Source organism: Coffea arabica, chromosome 11e (assembly GCF_036785885.1).
Source record: "Coffea arabica cultivar ET-39 chromosome 11e, Coffea Arabica ET-39 HiFi, whole genome shotgun sequence".
Classification (NCBI taxonomy): Eukaryota; Viridiplantae; Streptophyta; class Magnoliopsida; order Gentianales; family Rubiaceae; genus Coffea; species Coffea arabica.
This window is the reverse complement of record NC_092331.1, coordinates 51273973-51301261: the sequence shown is the minus strand read 5'-3', so window position 1 is coordinate 51301261 and position 27289 is coordinate 51273973. Positions and strand designations below refer to the sequence as shown.

The 27289-nt window shown below is 36.4% G+C and overlaps 3 protein-coding genes and 1 non-coding gene across 4 annotated transcripts; 2 read left to right on the top strand and 2 right to left on the bottom strand.

Annotated features, from left to right (window-relative positions):
- The first annotated feature begins 298 nt into the window (after positions 1-298).
- LOC140026298 (small nucleolar RNA R71) lies at positions 299-405 on the top strand. Its single transcript, XR_011830244.1, has one exon. It is a non-coding gene; the product is annotated as a small nucleolar RNA R71 (small nucleolar RNA).
- A 2244-nt stretch (positions 406-2649) lies between these two features.
- LOC140021364 (putative late blight resistance protein homolog R1B-16) lies at positions 2650-3120 on the top strand. The gene has a single exon (XM_072072121.1). It carries the CDS (start codon positions 2650-2652, stop codon positions 3118-3120), a length of 471 nt encoding a protein of 156 aa, XP_071928222.1.
- Positions 3121-10242: 7122 nt separating this feature from the next.
- Positions 10243-13569, bottom strand: LOC113719061 (uncharacterized). The gene is made up of 5 exons (XM_027244058.2): positions 12972-13569; positions 12560-12748; positions 12010-12120; positions 11119-11597; positions 10243-11016 (listed from the first exon to the last, which is right to left on the bottom strand). The coding sequence occupies exons 1-5, from the start codon at positions 13531-13533 to the stop codon at positions 10405-10407; spliced, it is 1953 nt and encodes a 650-aa protein (XP_027099859.1). The 5' UTR covers positions 13534-13569; the 3' UTR covers positions 10243-10404.
- Positions 13570-20379: 6810 nt separating this feature from the next.
- LOC140003919 (uncharacterized) lies at positions 20380-23769 on the bottom strand. Its single transcript, XM_027244060.2, has 5 exons — positions 23215-23769; positions 22803-22991; positions 22256-22366; positions 21269-21747; positions 20380-21166 (listed from the first exon to the last, which is right to left on the bottom strand). Exons 1-5 carry the CDS (start codon positions 23705-23707, stop codon positions 20555-20557), a joined length of 1884 nt encoding a protein of 627 aa, XP_027099861.1. The 5' UTR covers positions 23708-23769; the 3' UTR covers positions 20380-20554.
- Positions 23770-27289: the final 3520 nt, after the last annotated feature.

Genomic DNA, 27289 nt, shown 5'->3' with positions numbered 1-27289 from the left:
GGCAGAAAACCCCACACACATTGGCTTGTGAGGCACTTCCCACAGCTAGTTGTCGCACGAAGGATGTCAATTCAGAGATTTGTTGTTGGATAGAGGATGTTTCTACCTCATTCACCCTACGCGTCGGGACATCCTCCTTCATACTAAACGCTGCGAATTCTCAGCCATTCCTTCAATTAGTTCCCAAGCCTCTCGAGGAGTCTTGTTCACCGATGCCCCTCCACTCGCAACATCAATTATGCTTCTGTCTTTAAAAAGTAGTCTCTCGTAAAAATATTGGATGAGCAGTTGCTCACTTATTTGGTGCTGAGGGCACTTGATGCACAACTTCTTGAATCGCTCCCAGTAATCATAAAGCGACTCCCCTGGATATTGTTTGATACCGCATATCTCCTTCCTTAAACTTGCAACTCGAGACGCAGGAAAATATTTGTCCAAAAATATTTTCTTCAACTAGTCCCACGTGGTAATGCTACCTGGTGGTAAGTAGTACAACCAGTCTTTTGCAAAGTCCTTCAAGGAAAAGGGGAATGTCCTCATTTTTATCTGCTCTTCTATAATACCAGGGGGTTTCATGCTGTTGCAAACTATATCAAACTCTTACAAGTGCTTATACGGCTTCTCACCTAATAAACCATGGAAAGATGGCAAGAGATGAATTAGACTAGATTTTAATTCAAATAGAGTGTTATCATTCAAACTTGAGAACGTAATGCATAAAGGCTGCTGATTTAGATCAGGAGCAGCCAACTCCCTTAATGTTCGTGCATTCACTATAGTGACTTCTTCTTGATCCGAATCACTCGAAGTGTCACCAAACGAATCTGTTAGGTCAACTTCAGACTCAAGTCTCTGAGATGCAGCACTGGATTGCTCCTCTCTGAGTTGTCTGGTCTCTTTCCTTATTTTACGCGCAATTTTCTCTACCTCGGGATCGAAAATTAATTCACCTGTACGAGAACAACGAGGCATACACTCGAAAAGCATAAGAAAATTAGAAAAAAAAATGAATTTAAAAAGAAACAAATAACTGACGCCAGTCCCCGGCAGCGGCGCCAAAAATTGACAGGTTGTCGAAACTTGTGCAATAATAAAAATAAAACTATTTGTCAATTAAAATAACCAAAACCCGATTCCAAGTAATAGAGCAGGAACTCTAGGTGTGCAATGAGTTACTAGATTCACGCTGTTCCCGAAGAGTTTGCTTGATCATATATAATCGAATGGGATGATTTTTCCACAAATAACTATTAATTTGTAAACAGGGCAAGTAGGATCGTATTCTCAGGGATTAGGGATATTTGTCTCTTTTGAAATCCAAAATAACACGGATGGTGTTTTTGTATGAACGAGGACAATTAAAGAAATTCAAATAAAAATAAATAGCTAACTAAAAATAATGACAATTCACTAAAATTAGAGTAACAATAATTAAAAGTCTAGCCAAGAAATAATTTCAGCAATGGTTCACCTAATTGATCATCGATGTACAAGCAATTCCAATTATTTATTAATAAATAGATTATAACTACCAAACAAGCGATGACAGTCAATCCCTCCTTATTGTGTCGATAATTAAGGTATGCTCGTTAATCACTGTTCTAATTGAAAAATAATCCTAGGTACGCGCATAAGATTTAATTTTTCAATTGCCTTACATATTAGAGGAACCCTATTCTAACCAAATAACGCACTACCAGGGTTATTTTAGATTAGCCCGCATATCCCCCTGATACAAATCTAATCATACCAGTTGTCACTAATTCAAGACAATTAAACAATTACGGATTTAATGCCCTAATTGACAATAGATTATCAAGTTAACTAATTATCTGGATCCAAAACAATCAATTAATTAAATAATCATAAGTACTGCAATCAAGAAATATGCGAATACCAATAAATAAAAGAAAAAGATAAAATTAAATCGATCTCACAATATTTAGGCGAACCAAATTTTCCGTTGTTCCTTGACTAGAGTAAGGGAATTAGTTCATCTTTGATGCGAAAAACCCACACATAATTGCAAAAGTAATTTCGGCCATTGGCGCTGATTTTTTTGAGAGTTCAATTCGTTCCAATCAAGAAGAAAAGCAAGCTACAGGAAGTTATCAATTGGGTTTTGCTTGTCTCCAACATACGAAGAGAAAAGCTACTCTAAAACCAAAAAGAGAAAAGTCAAAGGCTAAGCTACCCAAGTAGTCCCAGTTTTCTGCGCCTTTTTTCTATCTAATACCTAACTACTCCAATGCTTGGCTCCTGTGCGGCGGCCTCTCCAGCGGCCAGGAAGACTTCCGCCCTACGTTCCTTTTTTTTAATTTTTTCAATGCTGTCTTCCTCAAATTACCAAAAAGGGTCGCGTCTTGATATTCCAAAAACGCCCCTGGACGCCTGCTACTTGAACTCCTTCCTGATGACTGTCAAATTGATACTTGTTATCATATTTTCGTTCTACTCCCTGAAATAAATGTAAAATACCAAAAGTGAGTAGAATCTAACAATTAATCCATATCGGGTTAGGTAATAGGGGAAATTAATAATAAAATAAATGATAAAATTACAACCTATCAGAGATCTTTCTTCGTGAAACAAGACATCAAGCATCAAGAATGGAAAGATTTTGGCAGACGTACAGCGGATGCAGTATACATGGCGGAATTTCTTATTGACTCAATTTTGGTGGGGAATGGTTCTAAAAGGCACAAACTCTCCTGGCTTTCTCATGTCTCAGAAGACATTAGACTTATTAAGATGCAGATTGAGGAGAAGACCGTTGATATTGGATGCCTGAATGCGGTTGAGACTACAAAGCGTGAAATCCCACACACTAGTAAAGTTGGAGCTGATGAAGATGTGTTGGTTCTAGAAGATCAGCAACAAATGATTGTTAATCACCTTATAAGAGGGTCATCCCAGAGAGATACTGTCTCGATTGTCGGAATGGCAGGAATTGGTAAGACAACATTGGCTAATAAAGTGTATAATGATCCTGAAATTGTGTCTCAACATTGGCTAATAAAGTGTAAAATGATCCTGAAATTGTGTCTTACTTCCATATTCGGGCATGTTGTTGTGTTTCACAAGCATACACGAAAAGAGACCTATAGCTTGAAGTACTAGGACACATTATTGAGCTCACCGATAACATCCTCATGATGCCCAATGAAGATTTGGAATTGCTATTGTATCAGAACTTGAGGAGGAATCGTTATCTTGTCTTTATGGATGACATGTGGAATATTGAAGCATGGAATGAGTTGCAGAACCCTTTTCCAGATGACAGAAATGGAAGCAGAATTCTGATAACAAGTCGTCTCCATCATGTTGTTTCACAATTCACAGAAGAAGGTGATCTTTTAAATCTTCGTCCACTATCAGAAAATGAAAGCTGGGAGTTACTAAAAAGGAAGGTATTCACAGAAGAAGGCTATCCAGAGGCATTAGTTGAAGTTGGGAAGGAAATTGCTAGAAATTGTCAAGGACTACCCCTTTCAGTTGTTGCCATATCTGGTCTCCTTAAAACAACAAACATGATATGCAACATGTGGAAAGCAATTTCTGAAAGCTTGAACTCACTCATAGTTAATGATCCACAAACGAGGTGCTTGGACATCCTGGAACTTAGTGTTGAGATATGCCAACTTTTCCTACAGATTTTATCAGATTAAGTTTGATAACAGAATCATTCAATTGGTAGAAGAATAAGTCTTATTGTTAGGATCAAATATTTTAGCTAAGATTTGCTAGGTAGAAGATCATGTTATCAAGTAGTTTTTGTTGAGATTTTCTAGAGAATTGTTAGCTAAAATTATTTTAGTTTATTTCTTTGTAAGCACTATAAATAGGGTGTTGATGAATGAAGAAATTATGCTCCTTTTTCAGCCCTCAATATAGTCTTGTTATCTTTGTTTATGCTTCAAAAAACCAATAAAGTGGTATCAAGAGCCTAAATCTTAAGGGCCTGCTTCTTTGAGAGTGAGTGAACTTGGTGAGAAACCCTTTTCACTATAAAATTATACACTTAAGCCTTCAACATCAAAATGCCAGGAAATAACTTCTTGTCCAATCCTCCAAATTTTACTGGTGAAAACTACCAAATCTGGGCTGTCAAAATGAAGTCCTATTTGGATGCTAATGATTTTTGGGATGTGGTAGAGACAGATCCTGTTCCTGAATTATCGGAACATCCAACTATTGTAGAAATGAGAGCCCATAGAGCTGCAGTAAAAAGGAGATCAAAAGCCATGACGTGTATTCATTCAGCAGTTTCTGATGCAGTATTCACAAAAATTATGACTTGTGAAACTGCAAAGGAAGCTTGGGATACTCTCAAAGTGGCTTTTCAAGGCAATGACAGAACAAGACAAATGCAGGTTTTGAACCTTAGGAGAGAGTTTGAGCTCCTTAGGATGAAAGACACAGAAAACATCAAAGAGTACTCTGACAAACTCTTAGATGTTGTGAATAAAATCAGATTGATTGAAGAACAATTACCAGATAGCAGAGTTATAGAGAAAATCTTGGTGAGCTTACCTGAAAGGTTTGAGGCCAAGATTTCCTCCCTTGAAGATTCAAGGGATTTGTCTCAAATCACTTTGCCAGAAGTAATCAATGCATTACAAGCACAAGAGCAAAGAAGAGCTATTCGAAAGGAGGAAGCAATAGAAGGTGCTTTTCAGGTGAAAGACAAGATTCAAAATCAACAAGGTGGCAAAGAAAAGAAACAGCAATGGAACAAGAAGAGCAAGAAAGAAGGTGGGTCTAGCAGAGATGAAGGAAGAAGAGAAAAATTTCCTCAATGTCCACATTACAAAAAGACTTCACATCTGCAACAACATTGCTGGTTGAGACCTGACGTCCAATGTAGGTCATGCAATCAAAAGGGACACGTCGAAAAGGTATGCAAAAATAACAGAAGAGACCAACATGCTCAAGTAGCTGACCAACAAGAGGAGGAGCAATTATTTGTGGCCACTTGCTTTGCAAGCAAGATCTCCAGTGAAGCTTGGCTAATTGATAGTGGCTGTACTCATCACATGGCATATGATGAGTCCATATTCAAGGAATTGGATAAATCATATATTTCCAAAGTTAAAATTGGAAATGGAGATTGTATTGGGGTGAAAGGCAAAGGTAATGTGGTTATTGATTATGGTTCAGGTACTAAAATAATTTATGATGTTTTATATGTACCTGAAATTAATCAAAACCTGTTGAGTGTTGGACAATTGCTTGAGAAAAATTATTCTGTTGTCTTCAAAAATAGGAGCTGCGTCATTTATGATCAAAATGGAGGTGAACTTTTTTCAGTAAAAATGAATGGAAAAAGTTTTTCTCTAAATTGGTTGAAAGCAGGTTCAAGTGCATACCCAAGTTTAGTGGATCAATCTGAATTATGGCATAAACGATTGGGCCACTATCACTATTTTGCACTTAACTACATGCATAAGAATAGTCTTGTGCAGGACTTGCCTTTTATAGAAGATAAAGGTGGAGTTTGTGAAGTTTGTCAGTTGGGAAAACAAAGCAGATTGTCATTTCCTCACAACAAATCTTGGTGAGCTTCAGAAAGGCTTCAACTTGTTCACACAGATGTATGTGGTCCAATGAGAACTTCTTCATTAAATGGCAGCAGGTATTTCATAGTTTTCATTGATGACTTCAGTAGATATTGTTGGGTCTATTTCATGAAACAAAAATCAGAGGTTGCTGCTATTTTTTTGAAGTTTAAAAATTGGATTGAAAATCAAAGTGGCAAGATGATTAAAGTGATTCGGTCAGATAATGGAACAGAATATACTTCTAATCAGTTCAAGAAGTTTTGTGAAGATGCAGGAATTGAACATCAATTAACTGTCACTTATACTCCACAACAAAATAGAGTAAGTGAAAGAAAGAACAGGACAATCATGGAGATGGCCAGGTGTTTGTTGTTTGAGAAAAAAATTGCCAAAGAAGTTTTGGGCAGAAGTTGTCAATACTGCAGTGTATCTTTTAAACAGGTTGTCTACAAAATTATTGAATGGTAGAACCTTGTTTGAAACTTGGTTTGGATATAAACCTTTAGTACAAAACTTGAAGGTGTTCGGCTCCATTTGCTACACACATATTCCTGATGTAAAGAGAGGGAAGCTTGACGAAAAGGCAGAAGTTGGGATTCTAATTGGCTATTGCAGCAGTACCAAAGGTTATAAAGTTTATCAACCTTTGACTGCAAAAGTGATAGTCAGTAGAGACATCCATTTTGATGAATATGCAACATGGAACTGGATCAATTCCAAAGTTGAACATTTCAAGGGATTAGAATCTAAAGAATTGCAGGAGGAGAATATTGATGAATCAATAGATCATATTCCAGTTAGAGGTACCAAATTACTTTCTGACATTTATAACAAATGTAATGTTGCAGTTCTTGAACCTGCAGATTATGAAGAAGCTGCCAAAGACTTGAAGTGGATCGAGGCAATGAAGGAGGAGTTGAGAATGATTGAAAAGAACCAGACTTGGGCACTTGTGGACAGACCAATTCACAAGAAACCCATTGGTGTAAAGTGGGTTTTTAGAACCAAATTAAATGCTGATGGTTCCATCAACAAGCACAAGGCAAGGTTGGTCGTCAAGGGATATGCTCAACAATTTGGAGTGGACTTCTCAGATACATTTGCACCAGTAGCAAGATTTGACACCATCAGGTTGATCCTAGCACTTGCAGCTCAAAAAAACTGGAGAGTTTATCAACTTGACATCAAGTCAGCATTTCTAAATGGCTACTTGGAGGAGGAGATCTTTGTGGAGCAACCTCAAAGATTTGCAGTGAAAGGTCAAGAAGACAAGGTGTACTTACTTCACAAGGCGCTATATGGCCTAAAACAGGCACCAAGAGCCTGGTACAGCAGGATTGATGATCATCTTCTGAAGATTGGATTTAAGAAGAGTTTGAGTGAATCAACTCTTTATGTAAAAATTGTCAATGATGATATAATTGTTATTTCACTATACGTTGATGATTTGCTTGTTACAGGAAGTAAGCCAATCTTGGTAAATCAGTTTAAGGAGCAGATGAAGCAAGTCTTTGAAATGACAGACTTGGGAGAGATGTCCTATTTTCTTGGCATGGAGGTTATTCAATCTCAACAAGAAATCTTCATAAGTCAGCACAAATATGCAAGAGATGTGTTGAAAAAGTTTAATATGGAAAGTTGCAAATCAATTAGCACTCCATTGATGGAGAACGAGAAGCTTAGTAAAGATGATGGAGCTGCCAAAGTTGATGAAGGCCTATACAGAAGTCTTGTAGGTTGTTTGATGTATCTTACAGCAACAAGGCCTGATATTATGTATGCTGTGAGTTTACTGTCTAGATTTATGCATTGTGCAAGTGAGTTGCACTTCAAAGCTGCAAAAAGAGTACTCAGGTATGTCAAAGGCACTGCTGACTTTGGAGTTTGTTTCAAAAAATCAGAAAAATTGGAGTTACATGGCTATTCAGATAGTGACTGGGCTGGTTCATATGATGATATGAGGAGCACTTCTGGATACTTGTTCAACCTGGGTTCTGGATGTTTTTCATGGAATTCTAAGAAGCAAGATGTGGTAGCTCAATCTACCGCTGAGGCAGAATATGTTGCTGCTACGGCCGCTGTTAATCAAGCCTTATGGCTTAGGAAATTGTTAGTTGATCTAAATCAAGTTCAACAAGAAGCTACTCAAATTTTTGTTGATAATGAAGCTGCTATAGCTATTTCCAACAATCCAGTGTTTCATGGGAAGACTAAGCACTTCAAAATTAAATATTATTTTCTTCGAGAAGTTCAAAAGAACGAAGAAATTGTTCTAGTTCATTGCAAGACTGATTATCAGATTGCAGATATTTTTACGAAGGCCTTGTCCAAAACAAGGTTTGAATGCTTAAGAAGACAGTTGGGGATCTGCAGTAAAAGTGCCAAGGAGGAGTGTTGAGATATGCCAACTTTTCCTACAGATTTTATCAGATTAAGTTTGATAACAGAATCATTCAATTGGTAGAAGAATAAGTCTTATTGTTAGGATCAAATATTTTAGCTAAGATTTGCTAGGTAGAAGATCATGTTATCAAGTAGTTTTTGTTGAGATTTTCTAGAGAATTGTTAGCTAAAATTATTTTAGTTTGTTTCTTTGTAAGCACTATAAATAGGGTGTTGATGAATGAAGAAATTAAGCTCCTTTTTCAGCCCTCAATATAGTCTTGTTATCTTTGTTTATGCTTCAAAAAACCAACACTTAGTTACAATCATCTGCCTGATTATTTGAAAGCCTGTTTCCTATACTTTGGTGCATTTCAAGGAAACAAAGAGATCCCAGTTCAGAAATTGATGTGGCTGTGGATGGCTGAAGGGTTTATACAGGATAATGATCTTGCAGAGGACTACTTGAGAGATCTGATTGAAAGAAGCTTAATCATCTTTGCCAAAAGAAGATCAAATGGTGGAGTCAAAGCATGTCGAGTGCATGACACGGTACACCCCTTGTACTTGTTAAAAAGAAAACTTTTTGTCTTTGATAACCAGTGATGATGAACCTTATGCTTCTTTTCATGATATTCTTGATTTTGAAGATTTTGACCCTTCAAATTCTGTGAAGCACGAGGAACATCGACTTTGCTTTTGTGTTAGTCGAAAATTGTTTTTCATGTCAATGCCTTCAGGCCCAAATGTCCGTTCTCTATTGTTTTCTGCAACCGCGGATATGGATCCAAGATGCCCTTATGATATTTCATTCATTTTGAGAAAGTTTAAACTTCTTCAAATATTGGATTTTAGCTGCGTCAACATGGTAATGCCTTCGTAGACGGAATCCAATTGCTGCTTCTGTTAAGGTACTTAGCAGTTGCTGGTTATATGGACTCTGTTCCACCAACATTGGCCGACCTACAGAATTTGGAAACTTTCATTGTTAAGGGATTCAACGGTAAAGTTCTGCTTCCAGATACCTTTTGGAGCATGACAAGGCTGAGCCATGTTCATATAGATAGTCATGCTAGCTTCACCTTCCAAAATGAAAAGGTTGGCAGCTCCTCACAATTGTCTAACTTGGTTTCTTTTTCAACTCCCTTTCTTTCTTGTGGGGAGCAAACAGAGGAAATCATCAGGAGGGTGCCTAATCTTAAAAAACTGAGTTGTGTCATTACAAAATCCGGGGATTATTCACAGAATAGCTCTGAATTTCCAAGATTGGAAGATCCAACTCAGTTGGAGTCACTTAAATACTGGACCGTGGTAGAGCTCTTAATCTGGTGAAGTTAGCTTTCCTTCAAGTCTTAAAAAGCTGTCAGTGTCACATTTCTCTTTGCGGTGGGATCACATTTCGGCAATTGGCAGATTGGAAAATCTTGAGGTTCTCAAATTAGTTTCAATAGTTTTTGAGGACACCACATGGGAGATGAGTGATGACGAGTTCCCTGAACTCAAATTCTTGAAATTAGACAATCTAAACATTGCTGAATGGATTGCCAGTGAAGATCACATGCCTAAACTTGAGCAGCTGGTGTTACAAAAATGTGAGAAGCTCAACGATGTTCCCATTGATTTTGTGGAGGTATCTACCTTGCAGATGATTGAAGTGCAGCGCTGCGGTGACTCAGTTGAAAAATCAGTTATGAAAATTAAGGTGGAGGATAAACTCCGATTTGGAACTTATGATCCGAAGGTCATTATCATTCACTAGATTGGAAATTCCATTTTCTTCTTTATCTTTGCACTTGCACTTCCAAGAAAGGAATCATAGAATTTCGCTTGATATATTTAGTCCCATTTACTGAAAGTGTTTCATGATCATCCGAAACTTTTTGCTGCTAGCTGCTAGTTAAAATTTTGATATTTTAGTATTGAAACAGCCAAAAGGAGCTCTAAATTCTTCCTCTCCCACAATTTTCACAAAGTATACTGTTCTTTTTTGTTCTTTTCAGATCTAGAATTGCCATTGTCCTACCACTTGTCTGCTACAATTTCTGCTTAGTTATGTTGATTGCTAGATTGAGTAAATGGTCAGTTTACAAATGGCAGAACTACAGGCGTCATTACTTTGTGGTGGTGTGAGAGGAAACGACTAGAATGCACTATGCACAGTAGTTGAATGTTAAAAAGTAATTTGCTAGGCCTTGAAGAAGTTAGCTTCTCTAGAAGCTATGAACCTTTCATTGACAAAATTTTGCCTGGAAAAATTTCACCTACGCCAGGTCATAATCAATTATGTGCTGAGTATTGATTTGAGAAAAGGTCAACTAACAGGCTTTTCAGATTTCATTGTTCAAACAGTCTGAACGGATGACACCTAAATTAATACTGATGACAAGCAAAAGTTCTTCACAAACTTGCTCAGAACTTTTTCAGTCTACATGAAATTGACATGAATAAGCAAGGGCAGTGCTTAAGATTCTAGCCCTCTATAACAAAGGCAATAACGAATTAGGTAATACTTATAGTCGAATATCACATATGATGTTTCCATGAGCACAAGGGCTATCAGACCATAGATAAAGAAGAACACCACAAGGGGTGTGTAGTCGGTAATCACAACTTTCTGCACTATTAATGCTTGGCAACATGCTACGATTGTGAAGACCGCGGAGTAGAAGATGGAAATCATGTCCGTCACATAGTAGAAGGGCAGGGAAAGATAAAAATCCTCAGTTTCGAATCGCATAAAGATAATCACAAGCAGGGTCCCCATGGTGAACAGAGCGGAGAACAGCCCTCCAGCTAAGTAGAACATCAACAAGCCGAATTCCCAGTGCCGGTTGCTGAGAAAAATGGCCTCTCCAGTCTTTTGATCGAAACCTCCAGGTACAGTAAAAATTGCAGCAAAGTTTATGGTACCAATGAGGGTAGACACAATCAACACAGCGTTGGCCAATTCTCTCACAGTTCTCTCAGCATTTTCGCGTAGGCTTGCATGGTTCGTCTCGAATACTTGTCTTGCTGTCTTCCCATCAGAATTTTGTAGTTCCCAGAGATATGGATAAGAGTCATATTGAACCCGCTGTTGAGCCAAAGATCAATCATAAGTTGCAAATAGTCTGGAAAAGAAAATAAAACAATATACAACAGGCAATGCAATACTGGTATTAATTTAATTTGGCACCTTAAACCAGAGGACTGCCCACATCATTTGCTGAAAAACTCCAGGGGGAGTGCTGGGAGGGGATTCCAGGTGTGCTGCGAGATGTATAATGCTATTTCCTTCGTGATCAATAGCACTTAGCATCCTGTCCATGTTAGTACCACTAGTCATCAAGTGGTCGTACAAGAACCATTTTTTCTCCGCCACTGCAATTTGCAGTATATTCCTTCCTTTTCCATCGAAGGTATACAAAGCTTCAGGGTAGACACTGAGGATTTCCTGAACTACCTCAATGATCCCCAGTCTCGTTGCTTGTATTAGTGGATCTGGCATCCTATTTTTCTTTTCTGATGATATCCCAAACTGGCTGCCTTCAAGATCTTTGTCCTCTGTATGCACATATTGGCTCCAATCTTCTCTTTTGATTAACCTTTCTGCAAGCATTAGTGCAACTGCATGGCTTTGCTTTGCATCATCAATTTCTTTAAGCCAAGGAAAACCTAGAGGGCAAATACATCAAATTGGATAAACCATTAATGAGTAACTCCATTAATGAGTACTTCAAGATCCATTACATGTCCTAGGCTTTTTGTTATTCTTAGCATCTATTATTTTGGCACAAATCTATTCGGTTCTTAAAAAGAAACAGTTTGAGGAGGTTCAATTGGCCGAAATGAATTTCTAGACTTGCAATTGAAAACCACTTGAAAACTAAATTCTTACATGGGTTAGGCATGATAAAGAAACTAATTTACTCAAAGGAAATAAGACGTTCTTGTAACTGCGAAGGTAGGCTAGACAAGACTATGCTTCAACTCTCAAAAGAAGAATTTGGGAAAACAAAATTTTATCGACATATTCTATCATCACTAGCATGAGTGCATATGTAGTAGATGCAAGAAGATGCTTTACCCAAGATATAATTGACAGAAGAAGATCTGTCCAATTTATGAATGGAAGCTGAATTGCTTGGTTCTTCTGCACTGTTGACAGGTTGCGATTCCTTGTTCAAGACCGGAATACCTGCCAGCAACACAACGAACTCATCACTCTTTCAAAATTTTGAGGGCATTTAAAGCCTGCTTCCTCGAAAAAACCAGCTGGCAGATAAAATGGTAGTTCAAATTGCTTCTTCATGGATCCCAAAACCATGAAACACTAAATTAGATGATTTTTGGCAAGGTCTCCAGCCTAAGCACAAATTCATGTCACCAGAACACACTACAGTAAAAATTAGTTTACAACTTTTGTCACCCAACGTCGGGGAGGGGAATAATCACATGCTTGATAGGATCTGCATTGACTTCAAAACCATATCACATTCAGCCCAAAGATAATTGTCAATTTGCCTAATCAACTTTGCGGGTAGAGTACTTAAGTACTTGAAGAAATTCGAATGTCTCTTAAGTCTGGGAAAAGAATTATGTTGCAACTTGCATGTGGGTAATAATACAGCACTTACACCAATAGATTATAGCTCGGAGCATATGCACAGGAATGAGGGACTTCGTCCCAAGATCTCTGAGCGTGTAGGCAGAAACACTCCTGAAGGACTCTGGTTTTGCAGCCAAAAGATGTAAAGCAGTTTTTCCTTTTTCATTACGTTTGCCAGCAAGATCAGGATACGACTCCAATATGCCAATTGCCAAACCTGTTTGATACAATAGGGCGAAACATGTAGGAAGAAGTAAACTTGAAAAGGACTAACATTTAATGCCACAAAATCCCACATCATATTCCACTAGCACAAACTTAGAGACAAAAGATAAGATAGCATAATCTGATAAACTGAACAATCATAGAGTTCAAATTCAGCAACAAACTTGATTACTTATGCAGAGACAATCAAAATTTTACTTGATAGAGAAGCTTACTGTAATATCCTCCAATTACAGCAGCATGAAGGATTGTGCATCCATCATTCCTCCTCATCATGCAATCACCGATGTACTTTTCCAGAAGTGAGAAAACTTCCTTTTTCCCACATGCAGCAGCCACAAAAAGAGGGGTTTCACCCAGTTTGTTTCTCTCATACGCTAAATCCTTTTCTGTCCTTAACATGATCTCCGCAACATCCTTGTGGCCATATCTTGCAGCTTCATGCAATGCAGTGTCGCCATTGACATTCTTTGCCTTCAGATTTTCACTGGTCACAAGACCATCCCGGAGAAGTAATCTGACGGCATCCTCATTTCCGTAAATGGCGAGAAAATGGAGAACAGTATCACCAAATTTATCAAGTGGTTTCACACCTTCTTCCCTCCAGAAACTGCGAAAGGTTTCTTCTGATTGTTTTTTTCCCTGTATGACTGCTCTATAAGCAGCAGATCGGTTGCTCCTATCCTCGTTGATTCTTGAGCTTGCCATTTTGGATAGCCACAGAAAAAAAAAATATTCTTCAAGGTTCTTATGAGAGTGCTGTATCAAGTAAATCATCCATATATAGCATCAGAATTTCGTGTATGCGAAATGCCAAAGTGGTAAGGTACCACTCAACAAAAGAAAAGCTTGGAGGAAATAACAAGCAAGGAATTGCTTTAGTGCTAAAGGTGGACATAAAAAAAACACTAAAAAGATTACCACAAACACTAAAATGATTACCACGATTTTAGAGAATCCTACAAAATGGTTTTAAATGGTTTAAAAGCTAGAACATTGGCCCCTCCAAAATGTGATAAAGGATGCTCTTAGTCTCAGACCCCACCAACTACCAAGCCTCTGGTACGCTGACGCCTACTTTTACTGTATTGACCTTCAAACGCAAGGAAAGAACAATGCCAAGAATAAAGCTACCAGCCAAATTTTGCAAGCATAAAAGAATAAAAAGTTGTTTGGTGTCATTTGAACTTACCATCGGAACACAGTCTATTTTTGTTGCATTTTTACCCATTGACTAGCGGTCAACACTAATGATTGAGCAAAAAAGATGTTGATGACTTCAAAATAATAATTAGTGAAAACAATATTGGAAAATATCCAATTATTGTTTCTTTCTCTCGGGAGTTTCTCCGTACTCCTTGCAAATGGAATCCAACCAACCACTTGAGAAAATCACATGCTCTTGAAATATATTCTATAATCTAAAATCAAATCATTTCATGCATAAAGAAGCCATAAAATAATTAGTAAAAAAAGAATACCATCCAAGTTTTACAACAAAATTTTCGATTGAAATATTCAAATTTCCATGATACGTGTAAAAGAGATATCTTACCAAAACTTGTGTCCTACCTCCATTTATTGATTTTCGCAATTTTAGAAAGAATATGTTTAACAATAGCAAAGTTTTGAATTTACTTAATATGATTAGATTTTTTTTTGGGGAACTCAATACTTGATTTTCTAAAAAAAATGAATATCATTAGAAATGGGTGAAATGAAAAACCTGGACAGAAAAAAGAGGAATAGAGGAAAATGGAGATAATGGTAAAATTGAAACTTTAAAGATCATTTAATGGTAAAAGCTAATGTGACTTCATAATAGGAGGCAAAGTGAAATAAAAATAACGTTAGAGAGGAAAAATCCAAAAGGCACCAAACGTTTTCCTGTAAGGTGAATTTCCATTCTACGAGAAAGAGTCAACTTATAGGAGGTGCAAGTAACTTAAATGGCGTAATAGTTTGTTACATAAAATGAGTTTCGACATTTTCACTATTAAGTCAACTCATGTTATCATCTAAATCTTCTTAGGTGAAATCTAATAAGCGTGGAGCAAAGATCTTTTTATGTGCTCTGAATTTAATTTCAACCATCAGACAAAAACCTTTTGGGCATCTTTATCTTAATTATTAATTCTTACCAAATATTTAATTAATTGCAAAGAATGAATGTAGTTCATACTATTTAATCAATGTGTCAGAGATAAAATTATGATCTTATATTTAAAAGGCCTTTTTTGTGATCCACTAACATTTTCAAAATTGTAACAGGTAGGTTCAAAATTTCAAACTCATCCACTTTTTGGTTGAAAAAGTTCGCATAAGTATCATGTTTTATAAAATTGTGGAATACAAGTAAGAATACGTATGTTTTCATTTTTTTTTCAACAAAAGGAAGAGGCGGTGCATGCAAGATCTTATTGAGAAAATAGAACAAAAACTAAAAGAAGTATATTTGATATTGGGATAATATGTCTAGCATGCGAGGGACAAAGAAAGCACAATGCGCATCTGAGGACTACTTTTGCAGTATGTTCTTTATGAAGCCGGCCCAAAAAATCAATTGAGAGGCCCTTTGGAAAGGTGGCCCATTAATAAGCATGAAATGAATAGGTATGAACAGGTGTGCATGTTTTGCTAATCCAACTACAAATGATCATAAATAATTCGTGGGCCGTTGTACAATCTTGCTGCCAAACTGCCATCCCCACAACTGCCAAATTGCTTCTTTCCCTGCAAGCCCTTCTAGAATTCAGTTGTCTCATCATCAAAACCGTTCAATTTTTCTTCCCAAAGACGGGGCTGCCTCTCTTAAATTCTTGATGAAACTTCACCCGAAACTCCTCCTACTACTATGGTTGCCATAGAAGAACTAAAGGCTAGGTTGCACTATGCAGATTGCAGAGTAGAACGTTGAAGGGATTTGCCAGGCTTTGAAGTTTTTTACTTTTCTAGAGGCTATGAACCTTTCGTTGACAAAATTTGGTGCCCGGAAAAATTCCATGCACAACAAGCCGTAGTCAATTATGGCCAATACTCCATAACTTAGTATTGAAAAATGAACATTGATTTGAGAAAAGGTCAACTCAAAGACTTTTCAGTTTTTATTATTAAACAGTCAGAATCGTTCACTCTTTTTATTTAAAGTAAATTACTAAGAACCCTTTTCCATTTTGCACATTGTCACCTGACTCTCATAAATTTATGCTTTCATGTAAACTAAAAAATGGATGAAAAACACCTCTAATTAGTGCATTTTTATAAACGCGCCTAGTAAAATTAGAATATTCACTTAACTCCTCACAATTTTGCATATATCTACATGATTTTTCTATGACCTTATGCAAAGCGATTAGACCCATATTCTCTTTTATCCTTAAGTAAGGTAATGTTGACATGTCAACTGACGATATTAGATATATTTATTTCCATTAAATATCCACTTTACATAAAGTCACAGGAAAATATTTGAATATTTTAAAATTTTAGGGGGTCATGAAATAATGTACAAAACCACTAGTGATTTATCCTTTTTATTTGCTTCTATTTTGCAGCTGACTTTACATTAAACTTGATGCAAGTTAATCTATAAAAATGAGCTGAGCTTTCTTGTTTACTTTTTTTTTGTAAAATTCTTTAAAGAAAGTGATTCTTGAACACAATGGCGGAGCTATATACATTTGAGGGTGGGCGATTGCCCTCCCTCGAATTTTCAGAACACTCTTTTATACCTTAAAACATTATCCATTGCATTTTAACGTCAATATAGTTTAATAATTTGCACATCTTCAAATTACAAAACTTGTATATTGCACCCCCTCAAATAAAATAATAAGGGGTACTTACTAAATTTAAATTAATCAAAATTTCATATATAATAAGAAAGAAGTGAAGTAAAATCCAAAAAATAAGAAACAAGATAATACATGTATTCAAAGTCAAATAATCCCATATTAGATTGAGAGTAATATGGAAGGGATAGCCAATTACATTTAATATGTTTAAAAGAGAAAAGAGCTAATTATGGGGAAAGAAGAACAAAGAAAAATACACTTAGAACATTTCTTCTTTTTTTTTTTTTGCTTTACTAAATTTGAATTACCTTATACCATTACTCTTTTATTTAGTTGATTGAACTACTCACTCTTGGATGATTTGTGATTGTGTAACTTATTTTGGATATTGAATGCATTGCAATTTAATGCTACTTAATTATGCATATAATTTTGTGAAATGCTAATAGTTTATTCAACTAACAAATAAAATGAGTGAAATTGTTAATTCTAATTTTTGCTTTTCTGGGAACATATATAAGAGAATTTTGCTAGATAACTTTGGATTTGACAAATTTATTGGCCACACTAGATTTCTTAAGATTAGTCATTTTATGCTAACTATCAATAAGTAATGCAATACATTACATATCATATAAGAAATTAGACATTTTTGCATTTTGTAGTTGCTCAAACCACTAAGATAATTGTTTTGAACCCTAACAACTCCAACTACCAGTAATATAGTTGATTATCAATCCAACTATTATATTGCCCAATAATATACGGTTGTCCCCGCTAACTTTAGGTCTTGGCTCCGTCACTGCTTGTACATGTTTATTCAATATTTTAAATGTAAAAATTGTTCTTTAAGGGCTTTGAGAACTTCTTCACAAATTGATTTTCAAATTTAGAATAACATAACAGTAAACTTTAAAATATGTTGGGTTAAGGCAGATGATAAGGCATTGGATCTTGAATTTTTTTCAATGTTTTTCCAAATAAGATCCTGAGTTAGTCAATTTATTGCTAATTGGTTTTGAAAATGCATATCAAATTCTTTATGGTGGTATTTCTTGCTGGATTTCACCTTTTATTCATGAACATGTTTAGTGTTACACTCTTGACTTGGTATTTTTTTCCCCTTGACTCGATTTTTATACCATAAGCTTCAAATATTTTAGAACTTTGACCATCCATACCTCAAACCCCGTCTTAACAAATATTTCATGAATCTAATTCGATTTCAAGGTCTCACATTAATACCAAGCCAAGCATGACAGAAGATGTTAACAGACAATTTGAGGTTTCCCAAATATTTCCACCAAATTAATTTGAAAATCCTGTTTCATATGCCAACTTCAGTTTTGGTGGCTCTCATCAAAAGAGGAGTTGTTATTAGACAACATATATCATGGAAGTTTCTTAAGGAATTCTAATCAAATTATTTAGATCAGCTCTATCAATACCAATTGAGATGAAAATTCAAGTTCTTTATCAATTGGAAAATTAAACACCAAATCCAATTGAACGAATAGGGATATCAGCCAAGTAATTTTGAGATCCCCTTTTCAACTTTTAAGGCCACCTATTTCCCCTCTTCCCTTGAAGGCTTAGATTCTAACTTGCACCCCAGCATGCAAGAGTTTAATTACACAACATCTAGGAAGTTTATCAATGGCTCCGTCTAGATTATTTATTTTTGTAGGTATTTTAAAAATATTTTAATGTACAAATGTATATGAAAAACTTTTACTGTAAACGTTTTTAGTGGTGTTTTTGAGATATATTTTGGGATATTTTTAAAATTTAAAAACTTTGTAGGTTATTTTTTAAAAATTAACACGATCACCCACCACCCCCTCTCTCTTCCTTCTCCCCTTCTCCCCTTCTCCTCCCTCTTTCTCCTCTTCCTTCCTCCTCCCTACTCTTCCTCTCCCCTTTCCTACCACACCCTAGCCCTCCCCTCCCCTCTCCACGATCTGGCCTTGACCAAATAGCGACTAGAAGGTCACGCGACCTTCTCCGATCTGGTCAAGGCTAGATCGGAGGGTAGGGGAGGGGTGGGGTATGGGGGGAAGGGGGAGGGGAGGGGACGAAGAGGAAAGAGAGGGAGGAGGAAGAAGGGTGGTGGCCGTGGTGGGGTGGGGGTGGTAGTGGTAGTGGTAGGTGACGTTGATAGACAGAAGAAGAAAATATCGTAGATTTTATTTTTTTAAATTTTTTGTATATTTATAATTGTTTTTGATATATTGTTTGGATATAGTGAAATTTTATCAATATTATTAAAATATTTTTTTTGGGGGCAGTAGTAGGAGTGGTTTACAGGATTATAAGTTGCTGGTAAATCACAAGGATCTGAAGACATAAGAATTAAGCTGTACTACAGAAAAAGAGATATAACCTAGAGAGAATAGACAACTCCACAAGCTGAAGTGTAGATAGGATCACAACCAGCAGATTGAGAAACCTGACAAAAAATAGGAGACCCTTTGATTCAATTCATATGAAAATAGAGAAATAATAATTGGAAGGCTGAACTGCATATACAATATCACATCTTTTTCAAACACTACAATATAACGACCAAATGATGGAAATCAAATAGACACTCAATTCAATTTAAACAAGATACATTATTTTCAAATGATTTACAGGAAAGCTCCTTTATTGCTCTTCGAACTGAGGGTGAATCAAGACCTTCAATCCACAGTTTCCCATGTACCACTATGAATCTTGAATTTGCCTAGCTGAATCTGCAACAGACCATGATGAATAATACACCTCAATTGTCTCTAGTGTATCGATGCTTCGAAAGCTAGAGGGAATTTCCTCCAAATTTGAACATCCATCTAGCACCAACTGCTGGAGGCAAGAGAAGCTGCTACTTGAGGCGCTCCATTCTTGGAGATTAGTGTTTGAAAGTTTCAAGAACTTGAGATGAGAAAAACCCTCATCCATCACTTCCCAAGCATTGAAGAAATTGTCCCATATTTGGAGAACCCCTAAGTTTGATAGCATCCCAATGATTGACATTTCTTTCCAGTCTACATGTCTACTTACCAGAGTCAGCTTCTTCAAGTTTGGAGGAAACTTACTAGGTTGGGGAAAAAAGAATTTTGCATATTTAAAGTTTGTTAATCAAATGTGAACGTTTCTAGCATTCTTAATCTGGAAAGATCAGGGAACTGAGCATGTTTCATAGCATCTGATAATGTTAAATGGCATCCTGAGTTTACAAGATTGAGCATTATTGCCAATACCTCATGTATAGAACTTGAAGGATGTACCTAAGAGATAGTTTGTAGATTGTACAGCACAAAGGGAGTTCAAGAACTCAAACATGCACTTTCAAATTCCAGCTCCCCTGAATAATGCAAATGCCTCACCGTTACCATTTGCTGAATATCTTCTGGTAAAGTCACATTTTGTCCCTTTTCTGTAACAACAATGAAGGCTTCTAGGTTCCATAGTTTAGACAAGGGTGGTAGCTTTCGAAGGTTATAAATCCTAAGAGCCAAGTAGTTCAAATGAACAAGCTCCAGTATATTAACAGGAAAGTGGTCCTAAATCCAACACTCTTAGAAGTTTATAGACAAGTGAGATATCTATGTGTGTGAATTTGACATCATTTGGAGGTATATAGTGGAAATCAAAAGAATGAAAGCATTTAATATTTTGTGGGCGTGAGCTTAGATAAGGTAGTTCTGCTTCAAGGCATTGGCTTCCCAAGAACTTTTAGTCGAATTTATAAGATCTCGAGCGTTTTTTTCTTTTTTTAAGATCCTGAGTTAGTAAATTTATTGCTAATTGGTTTTCAAGATGAATATCAAAATTCATTACGGTGGTATTCGAGTTGGATTTCAGCTTTTATTCATGAACATGTTTATTGTAACATTCTTCACTCGGTTTTTTCCCTATAAGAAATTCACCTAAATCAATAGATGACAAGCAAAAATTCTTTACAAACTTGCACAAACTTTTTCAGTCTACACAAAATTGACATGAATAAGCAAGGGCAGAGCTTAAGATTGTCGCCCTCTATAACAACGGCAATAACAAATTAGGTGATACCCATAGTCGAATATCACGTACGATGTTTCCATGAGCACAACGGCCAGGAAACCATAGATAAAGAAGAACACCACAAGGGGTGTGAAGTCGGTAATCACAACTTTCTGCACTATTAATGCTTGGCAACATGCAACGATTGTGAAGACCACGGAGTAGAAGATGGCAATCATGTCCGTCACATAGTAGAAGGGCAGGGAAAGATAAAATTCGTCAGTTTCAAATCGCAAAAAGATAATCACAAGCAGAGTCCCCATGGTGAACAGAGAGGAGAACAGCCCTCCAGCTAAGTAGAACATCAACAAGCCGAATTCCCAGTGCCGGTTATTGAGAAAAACGGCCTCGCCAGTCTTTGGATCGAAACCTCCGGGTACGGTAAAAATTGCAGCAAAGTTTATGGTACCAATGAGGACAGACACAATTAACACACTGTTGGCCAATGATCTCACAGTTTTCTCAGCCTTTTCGCGTAGACTTGCATGGTTCGTCTCGAATACTTGTTTTGCTGTCTTCCCATCAGAATTTTGCAGTTGCCAGAGATATGGATAAGAGTCATATTGCACCCGCTGTTAAGCCAAAGATCAATCATAAGTTGCAAATAGTCCGGAAAAGAAAATAAAACAATATACAACAGGCAATGCAATACTAATATTAATTTAATTTGGTACCTTAAACCAGAGGACTTCCCACATCATTTGCTGAAAAACTCCAGGGGGAGTACTGGGAGGGGATTCCAGGCGTGCTGCGAGATGTATAATGCTATTTCCTTCGTGATCAATTGCTCTTAGCATCCTGTCCATGTTAGGAACACTAGTCATCAAGTAGTCGTACAAGACCCATTTTTTCTCCTCCACTGCGATTTGCAGTATATTCCTTCCTTTTCTATCGAAGGTATACGAAGCTTCAGGGTAGACACTGAGGATTTCCTGAACTACCTCAATGATGCCCAGTCTCGTTGCTTGTATTAGTGGATCTGGCAGCCTATTTTTCTTTTCTGATGATATCCCAAACTGGCTGCCTTCAAGATCCTTGTCCTCTGCATGCACATAGTGGCTCCAATCTTCTTTTCTGATTAACCTTTTTGCAAGCATTAGAGCAACTGCATGGCTTTGCTTTGCTTCATCAATTTCTTTAAGCCAAGGAAAACCTAGAGGGCAAATACATCAAATGGGATAAACCATTAATGAGTAGCTCCAATGTGGGTGGTTTGGTCAGGGAGATGCATTACATTTACATGTCCTAGGCTTTTTGTTCTTCTTAGAATCTGTTATATTGGCACAAATCTCCTCGGTTCTTAAAAAGAAACAGTTTGAAGAGGTTAAATTGGCCAAAATGAATTTCTAGACTTGCAATTGTTTGTTTATACCTTTTTCTAGGACATGCCGATGATTAAAAGATGTGTGAAGTAAAACGAAATTGAAGAGAGCATGCAGGCCAAGCTTAATACCACTTGAAAACTAAATTCTTACATTGTTTAGCCATGAAAAAGAAACTAATTTACGCAAAGGAAACAACATGTTGTTGCAACTACGAAGGTAGGCTGGACAAGACTATGCTTCAACTCTCAAAAGAAGAATTTGGCAAAACAAAATTTTATCAACATATTCTGTCATCACTAGCATGAGTGCATGTGAAGTAGATACAAGATGCTTTACCCAAAATAAAATTGGCAAAAGAAGATATGTTCACTTTATGAATGGAAGCTGAATTGCTTGGTTCTTCTGCACCATTGACAGGTTCTGATTCCTTGTACAAGACCCGAATACCTGTCAGCAACACAATGAACTGATAGTATCACTCTTTCAAAATTTTGAGGGCATTTAAAGCCTGCTTCCTCGAAAAAACCAGCTGGCAGATAAGTTCAAATTGCTTCTCCATGGATCCCAAAACCATTAAACACCAAATTAGATGATTTTTAACAAGGTTTCCAGGTTAAGCACAAAAGCATGTGACAAGAACATACTACAGTAAAAATTAGTTAAAAACTTTTGTCCCCAATGTCGGGGAGGGGAATAATCATATGCTTGATAAGATCTTCATTGACTTCAAATCCATAGCACATTCAGCCTAATGATTATTGTCAATTTGCCTAATCAACTTTGCGGGTAGAGTACTCAAGTACATGAAGAAATTCGAATGTCTCTTAAGTCTGGGAAAAGAATTATGTTGCAACTTGCATGTGGGTAATAATACAGCACTTACACCCATAGATTGTAGCTCGGAGTATATGCAGAAGAATGAGGGGCTTCGTCCCAAGATCTCTGAACGTGTAGGCAGAACCACTCCTGAAGGACTCTGGTTTTTCAGCCAAAAGATGTAAAGCAGTTTTTCCTTTTTCATCACGTTTGCCAGCAAGATCTGGATACCACTCCAATATGTCAATTGCCAAACCTGTTTGATACAATAGAGCGAAACATGTAGGAAGAAGTAAACTTGAAAAGGACTAACATTTAATGCAACAAAATCCCACATCATATTCCACCAGCACAGACTTAGAGACAAAAGATAAGATAGCATAATCTGATAAACTGAACAAGCATAGAGTTCAAATTCAGCAACAAACTTGATTACTTTTTCAGAGACAATCAAAATTTTACTTGATAGAGAAGCTTACTGTAACATTCTCCAATGACAGCAGCATGAAGGATTGTGCATCCATCATTCCTCCTCATCGTGCAATCACCGATGTACTTTTCCAGAAGTGAGAAAACTTCCTTTTTCCCACATGCGGCAGCCACAAAATGAGGGGTTTCACCCAGTTTGTTTCTCTCATACGCTAAATCCTTTTCTTTCTCTAACATGATCTCCGCAACATCCTTGTGGCCAAATCTTGCAGCTTCATGCAATGCAGTGTCGCCATTGACATTCTTTGCCTTCAGATTTTCACTGGTCACAAGACCATCATGGAGAAGTAATCTGAAATCAGCCACATTTCCGTAAATGGCCAGAAAATGGAGAACAGTATCACCACATTTATCAAGTGGTTTCACACCTTCTTCCCTCCAGAAACTGCGAAAGTTTTCTACTGACTGTTTTTTTCCCTCTAATACTGCTCTATAAGCAGCAGACCGGATGCTCCGATACTCGTTGATTCTTGAGCTTGCCATTTTGGATAGGTACAGGAAAAAATTCTTCAAAGGTTCTTATGAGAGTGTGCTATATCAAGTAAATCATCCATATATAGCATCAGCATTTCATATATACGAAATGCCAAAGTGGTAACGTACCACTCAACAAAAGAAAAGCTTGGAGGAAATTACAAGCAAGGAATTGCTGTAGTACCAAAAGTGGAAAGTTAGAAATGCACTACAACGGACGATTACCAGGACCTTGGAAAGTCCAAAGAAGTCTTTTGAAAATGTTTAACCAGACGAACTTATCAGTAAATTCCATAAAAATCTAAACTAAAATGGTTTTGATGCAATTTAATTAATTACCAGCTAAACATAAAACATAAAATCTGGAAAGAAGCTAGAACATTGGCCATCAACCGAACACCAAAATGTGATAAAGGACGCTTCGAGTCTCAGACCCCACCAACTACCAAGCTTCTGGTACACTAACGCCTACTTTATTGTATCGACCTTGAAACACAAGGAAAGAATAATATTGGACCCAAACAAAAGCCAAGAATAAAGCTGTACATAAAAGAAACATGGTATACTACAACATTAGGCATTAGCTAAATTGTGCGAGCATAAAAGAATAAATACATTATTTTTGTTGCATTTTTACCCATTGACTAACGGTCAACACTAACGATTGAACAAAAAAGAGATGACTTCAAAATAATAATCAGTGGAAACAATGTTGGAGAATATCCATTTTTTTTTGTCTCGGGAAGATGTCCGTACTTCTTAAAATGGAATCTGACCATTTAAGAAAATCACATGCTCCTGAAATGTATTCTAGAATCTAAAATCAAATCATTTCATGCATAAAATAAGTCATAAAATAATTAGCAAAAAAAGAATACCATCCAAGTTTTGCAACAAAATTTTCTATTGAAATATTCAAATTTCCATGATATATGTAAAATATATATCTTACCAAAATTTACTTGATATGTGTAAAATTGATTTTCACAATTTGAGAAAGAATATGTTTAACAATAGCAAAGTTTTAAATTTACTTGATATAGTTAGATTTTTTCTTGGGAACTCAATTCTTGATTTTCTTAAAAAAAAAAAAAGGATGAGTATCATTAGAAATGGGTGACATGAAAAACTTGGGCAGGAAAAAGAAGAATAGAGGAAAATGGAGATAAGGTAAAATTGAAACCTTAAATAATTTTTAATGGTAAAAGCTAATGTGACTTAATAATAGGAGGCAAAGTGCAACAAAAATAATTCTAGGGAGGAAAAAATCCAAAAGGCACCAGACGTTGGGGACTTAGTGCCTTTAAGATGAATTTCCATTCTACGAGAAAAGAGTCAACTTACAGGAGGTGCAACTTAAATGGCGTAATACTTTGTTACATAAAATGAGTCTCGACGCTTTCACTATTAGGTTAACTCATGTTATCATCTAAATCTTTTTTTTTAATTATTTTTTAGTTTTTCTAGTAGGAAAGAGTGAAATCTAAGAAATGGAAGCCAAGACTTTTAAGTCCTGTGAATTTAACTTTAACCACTAGACCTAAATTTTTTAGGCATCTTTATCTTAATTATTAATACTTACCGAATATTTAATTAATTGCAGATAATGAATGTAGCCCATGCTTTTTTGACAGGTTGTCAAGCTTGTGCAAAAATAAATTCCTACTCAAATTAAATACAAATTTTGTATCTAGTGGTAAATAGGGTCGAATCCTCAGGGACTGAGATTAATTTGTTCCTCCTAGAGTTCAAAATAAGGGGGGTTTTACAAAAATAGATTAGACTGCTTGAATTAAATAAATAGATAAAAAATGAATGGCAAATTGTAAAGACTCAAATTATATTGGACAGGCTCTAGTCAAGAAGCAACTTCGGAAATGGTTCTCTTAATTGATTATCGATGCAAGAATAATTCCACTTATAAACTGATAAACAAGTTATAACTGCCAAACAAGCGATAGCAATCAATTTCTCCTTAATTATCGATAGCTAAGGTACAACCGTTATCTATTGCCCTAATTGCAAAATAACCCTAAGTACGATCGTAGAGTTCAATTTTTCAATTGGTTTAAGATTTAAAGAAACTCTGTTTTAACCAAACAACACGCTACGAGGGTTCTTTACAAATTAGTCTGTATATTTTTCTAACATAATCCCAATCACATCAGTTACCACTACCTTAGAATAACCAAACAATTATGGATTCAATTATTTTAATTGGTTTTAGGTTATTGAATTAATCTAATATCCGAGCCCAGGATAATTAAATAAGAAAATAGAGCAGGAAATATACGAATATCAGAAAATAATAGGAAAAGTAAAATCAATTCGATCTCACAATTTAAATCGAACCAAATCCTCCGTTGTTCCTTGACTAGAAATAAAAACTTAGTTCATCTCAGTTAAAAAAATCCCGCGCAAAATTGTTGAGTTAATTGTTGATTGCATTCTCAAAAATTGGATGAATAATTCCGCTCGAGTACTCCAAAGAAGAGAAACAAGACCAAAGTCAAACCTTCCTGTCCTTTGAGCCAGAACAAGACTAATAGCAAAAGGAAGCTGTCGCCTTGCTTGTGGTGGCTGACCTGCTCAAAAGACTCAGTATGGAATCTTTTGTTTCCTAATTGAATTCTATTTCCTATCTTCAGCCATAACCACAGCAAGGAAATCTCCTAATTAATCGATTTCTTATTCTAGCTAAACTACCTATGTCAATTCAAATCAGACAATCAATAATGGAATATTCGGGGGTTCGGCATTGCACTTCCAATTGCCTGATTGATGTCACGAGCCATTCCCGCGTTTCCTGAACCTTGATTTGACACGGGCACGCCAAATAGCAAATGTAGTGAGGAATTTGCTCCTTTTTACAATATTTTATTCCAATTTCCTGTGATCAGCACAATTTCTAAAAGTGAATAAAATTTGCCAGTTAATGCACATTTGGTAATATAATGAAAGGGAATTAATTATAAAATATATGACAAAATTGTGACCTATTAATTTCCCCCACACCTAATTCATGCTTGTCCTCAAGTATGAGAACAACAAATCTATACCGACTCCCGACAATGATTATTACCCATCTACCTATTGCCAAGATACCCTAAGAACACACATCACGCATCAATGGTCGAGATCCAAGAAACACCCTCTCAGTTAGCTTCCAAATCTAGGACTCTTCCAATTTATGATTAACTATCCTAAGAAGAGGGAAGGTTCGATTAACATTTATCAGCCAACGATCCAACCATTAATCAAAATCTCAACATTAAACCCATAGATCAGCAGGATGACATTAACCCCAATACTCTCAACTATTAACTTCTTTTGTTTTTTTTTTAATAAATAAATGGCTTTGTCTTGAGCCATTAGAACCTTTTGACGTGAACTCCAACATTTGTCAGATGAAAGAGTCCGGTTACTCAATTCCTATTGCTGCAGGACCACCTACTCATAGGTATCACTACTTTTTGATGCGAGGATTGACACTTTTGGTGAAAACCCCCGGTTACTCAGTAGTGATAACCAGCGGAGTACAGCCAAATTTATTCACAACCATACAACCAAACAACTCAAGAGAGTACACAA

What these genes read in the sequence shown, in the direction of transcription:
- LOC140021364 (XM_072072121.1), top strand. Translation starts at nt 2,650, where the DNA reads ATGGCGGAATTTCTTATTGACTCAATTTTGGTGGGGAATGGTTCTAAA.
- LOC113719061 (XM_027244058.2), bottom strand. Translation starts at nt 13,533, where the DNA reads ATGATTTACTTGATACAGCACTCTCATAAGAACCTTGAAGAATATTTT. An exon ending in CCGAGCTATAATCTATTGGT is followed by an intron (nt 12,121 to 12,559) that starts GTAAGTGCTGTA and finishes TGTTGCTGGCAG; the next exon opens with GTATTCCGGTCTTGAACAAG. An exon ending in TTCTGTCAATTATATCTTGG is followed by an intron (nt 11,598 to 12,009) that starts GTAAAGCATCTT and finishes TTTGCCCTCTAG; the next exon opens with GTTTTCCTTGGCTTAAAGAA.
- LOC140003919 (XM_027244060.2), bottom strand. Translation starts at nt 23,707, where the DNA reads ATGGCAAGCTCAAGAATCAACGAGTATCGGAGCATCCGGTCTGCTGCT. An exon ending in TGTCATTGGAGAATGTTACA is followed by an intron (nt 22,992 to 23,214) that starts GTAAGCTTCTCT and finishes TGTATCAAACAG; the next exon opens with GTTTGGCAATTGACATATTG. An exon ending in CCGAGCTACAATCTATGGGT is followed by an intron (nt 22,367 to 22,802) that starts GTAAGTGCTGTA and finishes TGTTGCTGACAG; the next exon opens with GTATTCGGGTCTTGTACAAG.